Here is a 9,188-nt window from a genome sequence, read left to right on the forward strand (position 1 = left end):
ACGAGCTTTGTGCTGAGACTCACCTTCTCAGGCCTTTTGGCTTGTAACGGTTGTGAAGCTTTCTCTCCACTGATGGACAGAGGGAATTATAGCCAGTTTCTTAAAAGCTTACTTCTTTGTTGCTTAGAGACAAACTGATTTTCATAAACTTTTTCATCATGATTGAACCTGTACGCTACTCCAGACACTTGAAATGAACTACATTGCATTGCATATGAATTATATATTAATCATTCTCAGTCCACAAAAAATGATTATGGCAATTAATATTTTTCTGCTATCAACTAAAAAACTGTAAACGCCTGCTTTGTACTTCACAAAATAGAAATTGACATACTAATTTATGAATTACTTCAGTGATAACTGTAGTCACAATTTATTCATTTCTTTTCCATAAAGGCTAGTTTGAATCTTAGAAGAGTCTCTGATCTAGAAGGGGTAAGAGATTTCAACAATCCCATCTCTGGTAGCACTCAGTGCCTCCTCAAAATCTTTTGTAGATACAGACACAAGACATACCTGTTTCTTTCAGCTGACCCAAAGTATTTATCTGTTACGACATGTTTTAGCATTTTTCACCCACACCCTTTTGCTCTAATCTGCCTGAATCACACCAAGTCAATGGTTTGTGTATGGACTATGGCTATATCAGTCATTTTGCTCTGTTCTGATCTGTGGAGTTTGCAGAGTTGACGCACAAAGACAAGTAAAATGGCATTTCGGGAGGGCTGGTTTGGAGTTAGATTTTGAAAAATATTGTAAAGCTTCAGGGTGGCAGACTGTGTCATCGCATGTTTAGAGTGGGAGTTGCAGTTGGACCTGTTGCACGGCATGTGACGTTTTCAAGAGACTAGGAAGCATGTCATGCCGCACGAAGCAGAAAGTTTACATGTTTGTCATTTCTAGAAACTTCCAGAAGTGGGCTTGTTGCACAAAGAGCTGGATCCAACAAAGGTAGTGTTCAATAAAGTGAATGGCTGAAATGTCCACACGACAAAGATGATTTGACACAAATGTTTTGTGGTACAGTGTATCAAGTGTGATTTATATTTCTGGAAAAAAAAAGTATCATCATTATCATTTCAACTGAGAGTTTAGGAGAGATCTATCAGTTACGTGATATCATTTACTTATCTTTTATTTAATCAGGGAAGTCTCACTTTTCACATTTTATGTCAAGAAAAACCTACACGTGCCTCCAGGAATGGAGTCCAGCCCTGGGGGAAAAACAGGTCCGGTGATACCCAAAGAAATTCCGCAATGTGTGTGCTACTATTTTAATGCATCTGTGGAGGGATCAATGGTCATTGTGATGATAACACAGGTGCTAAATGGCCATCACTAGCTACAATGTGCTAGTGAGATGTAAATGAGACTTCCTGAGACACCATTGAACAAGAACATCTAAGGGCAATCAAAGTGATTTGGCCACCATTCCTTATCCACACCAACCTGAAATTCTGGGATCCACAAATCTTACAAATCCAGGAACCTGATTAAGGCTCGTGACTGAATAATTTCTAATCTTGAATCTGACCTTTCAGCCAAGCAGTAACACTGACAATGTATGAGCAAGAATCTATTTAGTTGCATGAATGTTGAAAATTAAATACATTATTCAATCCATGTAATACATATTTGTGCATTTGTAATTATCGAAGACACACAGGATTTCAGCAACCTTAATCGATTTAGATCGCTGGAATAAAAGGCCTCACACACGGAGGCCCTCTCATGATTTAGGCACATACGGGTGTCCCAATACTCGAAAAAGGGTATCCTCATTTTCATAACCTAGTCTCCTTCTCCTATTTGAAAGTATGGGGGCAGGAAATGCGAGTGTAGGAAAGAAGGGTGTATTTTTTTCCGAGTATTTGGAGTATTTCGCGCGCAAATAACGATGAACTTCCTTGACAGGCCATTGTTACACCAGCGTGCGACCACTTCAGCAACCGTCAAAACGTTCTGAAAATAAATAAATAAGTTGCATCCTCTTTTCCTACACTCGCGGGGGAAGAGAGGAGTGGAGAAAAGAAGAATAGATTTTTGTCGAGCACTTCACTCTGGAAGTTTCCGGAAGTTTAGAACTAATAGCAACAGATTAGCAAACTAGCTAGAGATAGCTACAGATGAAAATACATTCAAGAAAAACTGCGTGCGAAGAAATAGCCTATGCAGATACAATGAATCTGTGGTAGACTGAGCTGAACCCGCCTGCTGTTTGCAGTCTTTCAGGCGTCCCGAGGGAAGGAAATCACATCGGGCTGGGAGCACCCCCTATAGGCATCACGGATCGCAGGTGTGTCTAATTATTCCGAGTAGCCTGGCCTCTCGTCCGTGCAGTCAGTTAAAATCTGGGTCCTTTGCCGGCTTGCAGTAGCATTCCTCGGCTCTGATGACACGTAGGCTTGAAAACGGTTTGCGTTTGTGACACGGGAAAAGTGCCCTCCCTCCATAGATTATCAACAATATATCATCAGCAGCTCCACCCCGCACGCGGCCAAAAGCTGTAAATTCCATATTATTTATAGAAGCAAAGTAAAATAAAACGGTCTGCCTCCTGTCCTAAATATACATGAGTGTACCACGTTCCCTGAATTAAGGTAAAGTATTATTTTGAGGTTTTTCTTGTTATTTATTTACCTGTATTTCAGCTGAGCTGATTTAACCGCGGTTTTAATTTATGGGATACCGAACAACTATTCCTGTTAACTGCTGGCAGGTGATGTGCTTGTTTTCTCCTCTGAATAACGGCTTATAAAACATTTCTCCCGAGTCATTTGGTTAACCTTGTTCTGTCTAGTTCACATTTAATGTATCCTGTGAAGCCTTAAAAGGCATTTTCCTGCGTAGTTTAGTTTGGAGCGATTAAAACAATACACATTATTACTTGTGTTTACAGTGTAGAGTCAATTCATGATGCTGTTTCGGCTAATTTATAACTTTAGAACTTGGAGTTAGTCTAAACCGGTTTATCAGAATTCGCGTGGTTGAATAGAAGTTCCATACAGAGCTTCTTACAGAGTAACTAACATTTAACATGACTAGATATTTCTGTGTTTGCAACAAGTTGCCAGATCTCTTGTTTTCTCTGATGTGAACTACTTAACACGTGATCAGAAATCAGATTCAAAGTGATTAATTTTGATACCATCACCAAAGACCCCCCAGCCAAGGTGTCAAAGCAGATCTCTCTTGTACACTGCGTCTGAATATTGTGCAGAAATTCTCTCGCCAAATGCACATTTATTTCTTGGGCCTTCTAAAAAGCCTGTTGTGGAACTGTAGAATCTCTTTTCAGCAAAGGATATTTTTTTATAGTGTAGGCCTAATGGTGTTTACCTACAGTCTCTGTTTGAATTTAGACGTATTACTGTTAATTCAGTACATTTCAGTGCCCAGTAACCACACAGCAATGATACAGACAACCTGGGGCATTAGCTGGATAACTGCACGGAGAAGTAATACCCGGAACAGCTCTTTTACTTCAGGCCATGTTCCAGAATTTGGAGCTGTCCCAGGTTTTACAGTAATCCTGCTTTGTGATACAGGCCCCTAGACTACGGGCAACCTCATTAAAATCCTTCTGTCATGTGAAATTAAAAACGTGGTTGTCTTGGGCCAGTGGTTGGCAACCCCGTTCCTGGATAGCCGCAGTGTGTGCGGGATTTCGTTGTTACTCAGCACACCCTAGTTCATTACATTACATTATTGGCATTTGGCAGACGCTCTTATCCAGAGCAACATACAGTTCATTAGACTAAGCAGGAGACAATCCTCCCCTGGAGCAACGCAGGGTTAAGGGCCTTGCTCAAGGGCCCAACGGCGGTGCGGATCATACTGCTACACCGGGATTAGAACCACTCACCTTGCGTGTCCCAGTCATTTACCATAACCACTACGCTACAGGCCGCCCCAGTTCAGGGGTGTCAAACTGAATCCCCAGGGGGCCGCAGTGTCTGTGGGTTTTTGTGGTTGCCTTTCAATCAGCCTGTCAGTTAAGGCCTTGAGAACAAGGTGTGTGGATTCTTTAGCCAATTAAAGACTTAAATGAGCCACAGGTGCCGGGAACAACCCAAAAACCAGCAGACACTGCGGCCCTCCAGGACTGGAGTTTGACACCTGTGACACAGTTCTTCAGTGAAGGCGGTTGATTACACAGTTAGCCTACCTGACCTTGCTTCTTGGGTTCTGAATCGGTTGCCGATTTTAAGGTGAAAGCGGACCCTGCGGCTCTCTGGGACCCGGGTTTGGCGACCCCCCGGTCTTAGGCCGTCAGGTGGGATGAGGGACCGGCTCGGCGATCTGTGGGCGGTCGCTCAGGACTCCGGAGAGGACGGGTTCGACGGCGGCGCAGGCGGGCAGGAGCCGGGCGACCCGCTGGCGGCGGCGTTCGATGAGGACGGCGCCGTGGAGCGGGTTTTCCAGGAAGTGCAGTCCCTGCGACGGGAAATCGCTCTGCTCGGGGTGGACGTGAAGAGGCTGGGAATGCAGAACACGCGATTCCTCACCTCTGTCCGTCGCATCAGGTCTGAATAAAGTTCTATTAAAAAAATTAATAAATAAAAATAAAAATTCAAATAGGGGTGGGAAATTCTGGGCCTGGTGGGTTGGTGTGTGTGTGAAGGATTTGGTATGCACCAAATTGCCCGGGCGAAATCAGCTGGCTGTATACAAGAACACCGATTCACTCGGCTAGTTAAGTAATTTGGCCAGGCACCAAAAAAATGTCGCTAAAATATAAATTATTAAATGATTGTGTTAATTAAATGATCGTGAGCAAAAGTTGGCATGAAATCCCGAAACGGATACGGCCCTCCTTGCCCGTCCCCGCGAGGTAACGCTATGTCTCCTCAGCGCCATCAAGCGTGACGCCAACTCCATCGCCCGGGACGTCCGCGTGCGCGGGGAGTCGGTCCACGGCCGGCTGCAGAAGCTGGAGGCGCTCCGCCGGCAGCTGGAGGGGCAGCGCGGCGTCGCCTCGGCCTCGGCGCGAATCGCTCGCTCGCAGCACGCCTCCGTCGCGCGGGCCTTCCGCGACGCCATGTTCGCCTACGCCCGGGCCGAGGCGGCCCAGCGGGAGCACTGCAAGGCCCGCATCCAGCGCCAGGCGGCCATCGTGGGCCGCCGGGTCACGGGCGAGCAGATCGAGGAGATGATCGAGACCGGCCGCTGGAACGTCTTCTCCGGGAACCTGGTGGCGACGGAAGGCCGGAGCGCGCGCGCGGCCCTGGCCGAGATCGGGAGGAGGCGCAGGGAGCTCCTGGAGCTGGAGGGGAGGGTGCGGGAGATCCACGACCTCTTCCTGCAGATGGCCGTGCTGGTGGAGGAGCAGGGGTGCGCTCTGGAGAACATCGAGGCCAACGTCTGCTCCACGCAGCACCACGTCGGCAAGGCCCGGACGTGCATCAGGAAGGCCGTCCGGTGCAAGAGGAGGAACCCCTGCAGGAAGATGTTCTGCTGGTGTTGCCCCTGTTTCGATCGTCCATTACAGTGAATATTGTGCGTGTGCGTGTGAGGTCGCGTTGAGTTTTTTTGAGCGTGGTTCATTCAGCAGCCCTTCCTCTGTCCGGATCACGAGACCTGATAGATGGAAAGACACATTAGTGGAATGCCGAGAGGTTGTCATATGGAAAGTCTAGTTTTTTTTCCTCCTGGAAGGGTTTTAGTTTGGCCAACTGACCGTACACTTGATTGTTAGGGTTCTGTGGATGAGGAACCATGTCTGAGATTTCTTTGATAGCCAGTGTGTGACATTAGACACAGATGTATTTCTCACTGGTTGTTTGTTGACATTTCCTGCATATTTGCCAGATGCAAGATATTTTGAATGGATGCGCTTCAGCGCTTGATGTCAGTTGTGAATGCTGGTGCTGGTGACAATGCATACACTGTCCACTCAAATAATAACCTTCACTGTGCTTCCTTAACCTTAGGACTAGAACCAGTACAATGCAGTACAAGTTGTTCACTTCAGTTTTAGCACAGTTTTCAATTTCGCTGTTGTATTGTTGGAGCACTTTTTTTTGTAGTTCCATTTTATTAGGTATCATAATGAAATGCACTCAGATTTGAGGTGCTTGCATGCCATTTGCATCCCGCAACGGTTTCAAATGTCCATGTCACAAGGTATTATGTAATGAAGGATAAAGATGAAAGAACTGTTCTCTCTGAATGCCAGGAAGCCCTGACTTTCTCTGAATAAGACTGCAAAATCTGTGGTTTGTTATGCGAATATGTCATTTCAAAATGTGTAGTTAAAATATGAGCTGGATCATTACATTTTGTAAATTGATAATAAAAGATATATTTTTTACACTACCTGCCCATTCCTGAGAAATTCAGCTCATCCTGGTAAGGGCCTGATAATGATTTGTTTAGCTGACACTTTTATCCAAAGAGACTTGCATTTGATTAAACTAAGCAGGGGCCAATCCCCCGGAGCAATGTGGGGTTAAGGGCCTTGTTCAAGGGGCCAGCAGCTGTGTTAATCTTATTGTGGCTACACCGGACCTTGAACTGTAGGGGAAAATTCACAGAACGAAAGATCTCCCTCCTAAAAGCATGATAACCAATCACAAGTCAAAATCAGACTCCCCCTTTCGGGGTCAAAATCTATGGCCCCGAATGAACAACCAACCTTCATGCAACTTAGCCCCGAGGTACACCCTATAAATCAGGGGTCCCCAATTCTTGGTCTTGGAGAGCCACGGAGGCTGTTGGGTTTTTGTTGTGACTGAGCAACGATTGCATTGCTAACTGACCTCGGCTGGGTTATTTTTGGACAGAATCGGTTGCTTATTTTTAAGATGAAACCAGGGTCTCAGGTTTGCAACATTTTTGCCATTTTGTTTGCATCTGTCTCATTTCAGAAATGGTAAAGCTGATACTGGTTGAAAAAAACCCCCAAAAAAATTAGTTTCAGTTTTCATTTACGATAATTACCTTGCTTCCTTATGTGAAAGGAAGTAGCCTATTTACACTCAGTGAGCACTCTATAAGGTATTTATTAGGCTTCTGCTCTGGTACCCTATCCACTTTGATGTTTGATGTGTTGTGTGTTCAGAGATGGTGACTACACTGGGGCTTGAACCACCAACCTTCCATACTCCAGTAAAGGACCATAGCCACTAGGCTCCACCATCAGCTCGCCAAAATCAAATGGGACTGTTAGCATGTAGCATGCTATGGGCTAGCCACAGACATGAAACAATGGGCCAGGTAAACAGTCGGGATGTGTGGTCCCTGTCGGCTATCCTTACGCCTGGGCCTAGTCACCATCAAGTAGGAGTTCTTCCAAGCGGACATTGGCAAAGCCTGAGCCCTGGCCAACTCCGGGGTGACCCTCAACACAGTTGAGTGGCTTGCCCTCCTCAAGGGTGGACTAGCTGACTATATAGGTCAGTCAGCTGGTGAACAGCTGGTTGACCAGCTAAAACTGTCAAAAACACAGTTTACACCTGCTTGACCAGTTTAGGCTGGTTTAAGATTCCATTTTCAGCGGGGTAACTTATCTGAAATTTCACATAGGCAGGCGCAGAACTACTCTGCATTGTATCCAAAAATCGATTAATCACGATGACAAGGTAAATTGGGCGTGGCAAGATTTCCAGGAGTCGCCAAATATGTACTGGCATTGAGCGCGTAGATTTTCTCCGCAGTTTCGCGGCTGGCTCAACTGCTTAATAAAGTATCAATGAGTGGTATCTCTGATACGCCTGCTCTCTCAGTGGACTTGATCGGTACAAGACGTTGCAGTTTCCGTAGTTCGTACTTTGGCTAAGTTTAGTCGTTTGGTTAAGTTATGCTACTATTCAGTGCGTGAACTGTTGCTTCGTCGTCAGTTGCTAAGCTATCGTATAGCGCAACTTAGCCTAACCGTGGAAGACCGCTTATGCTAGACTGTTTTAGCTATATCTTGGAGAACCAGTTGTGTTCGCTTTCTTTCTTACATAGGCGTAAGGCGAATGGAAGTGTTTCATATTGGCTAACCAGCTCATTAATGGGTATTTATTTTGCCAGAAGTCCTTGTGTTGTCCAGCAAGATGTGCAGTGCCCGTGTGTGCTATCTTACCACGCGGCTGTGTAGTTACGCGATAACCAGCTTAGCAAGTGATACGTTGGCTACTTTTACTAACCTTAATATCGCCGAGGGCTTAACAAAGAAATGCGTCAAGACGCATCGAATTCAGTTTAATTTTCTTGTTAATTTCCCCTGTAAGTTTAATAAATTTCACACTGTGTTCCCGTCAGTATTTTACAATTTGTGGGTCTTCTACCTTTCGTATGTACCAGGATGGCCGAGTGGTTAAGGCGTTGGACTTAAGATCCAATGGACGTATGTCCGCGTGGGTTCGAACCCCACTCCTGGTAATCTGTTTTGTTTATTTTGATGTATAATTGTTGTTTCCCAAGTAAACCTCTTTAATTTGTTGGGAGGCAGATAAAATTGGTTAAATTAACACAGTTTTAACATAGCCCGTTAATTACCCAACGAACTACAAGAGGAGAGAGGCTTACCTGGTATGGACTAAAACTACATTTACATTTACATTTTAGTCATTTGGCAGACGCTTTTAATCCAAAACGATTTACAAGTGCATAGGTTCTTCCACAGTAAAACTAGTTGGGAAAAAAGACAAAAATAATGATCATATGTTGAGAAAAAAAACACCACAAAAGTGATCTAAGTTTCGTTTTATTAGCAACTCCACCCGAATTTCGCTTCGTAGTAATAATGGTGTATATTTGCACAATCATATATTGCCTCCCTCTGGTGAATAAGTGTAACTACATCAAGATGGAACAGACATAGGCCTTGCTTGTATGTGGCGATGATGTGCGGAAGATTGTTAAACCCAAAATTAAAAATGTAATAAAAAAGGGAAAACTTTCAGTGTTCCTTTTTTCATTTTAATTTTCTTTTTGGGCTGAATAATACTCCATGATTTTCGTCTGCCAAACTTAACGTAAACTATACAAAGGTTTGATATAAAATTCTCTGCGTGATACAGCAAGCTCATTCAAAACAAATGCACTATGAATATTTACAGTTGTTTCTGGAAAATGGTTAAACATACACATATGCGATGAAATAAAAGCTGTAAATAAAAAAACGGTACTCCGTTTTTTTCTTGATAAACAAAGGATGTTAATTTTTTTTCTCGAATATATAATTGTTACAGGCT

General features: G+C 44.4%; 1 protein-coding gene and 1 non-coding gene across 2 annotated transcripts; both read left to right on the forward strand.

Annotated features, from left to right (window-relative positions):
* Nucleotides 1-1,769: 1,769 nt before the first annotated feature.
* Nucleotides 1,770-6,377, forward strand: LOC133128370 (syntaxin-11-like). Its single transcript, XM_061241815.1, has 3 exons — nucleotides 1,770-2,603; nucleotides 4,215-4,529; nucleotides 4,858-6,377. The coding sequence occupies exons 2-3, from the start codon at nucleotides 4,285-4,287 to the stop codon at nucleotides 5,495-5,497; spliced, it is 885 nt and encodes a 294-aa protein (XP_061097799.1). The 5' UTR covers nucleotides 1,770-2,603; nucleotides 4,215-4,284; the 3' UTR covers nucleotides 5,498-6,377.
* A 1,913-nt stretch (nucleotides 6,378-8,290) lies between these two features.
* Nucleotides 8,291-8,373, forward strand: trnal-uaa (transfer RNA leucine (anticodon UAA)). The gene has a single exon. It is a non-coding gene; the product is annotated as a tRNA-Leu (tRNA).
* The last annotated feature ends 815 nt before the right edge of the window (nucleotides 8,374-9,188 follow it).

This window comes from Conger conger, chromosome 5 (genome assembly GCF_963514075.1).
Source record: "Conger conger chromosome 5, fConCon1.1, whole genome shotgun sequence".
Taxonomy (NCBI): domain Eukaryota; kingdom Metazoa; phylum Chordata; class Actinopteri; order Anguilliformes; family Congridae; genus Conger; species Conger conger.

Coding starts and splice junctions, on each gene's coding strand:
- LOC133128370 (XM_061241815.1), top strand. CDS start 4,285: ATGAGGGACCGGCTCGGCGATCTGTGGGCGGTCGCTCAGGACTCCGGA. Junction 4,530..4,857: donor ACCTCTGTCCGTCGCATCAG/GTCTGAATAAAG, acceptor ATGTCTCCTCAG/CGCCATCAAGCGTGACGCCA.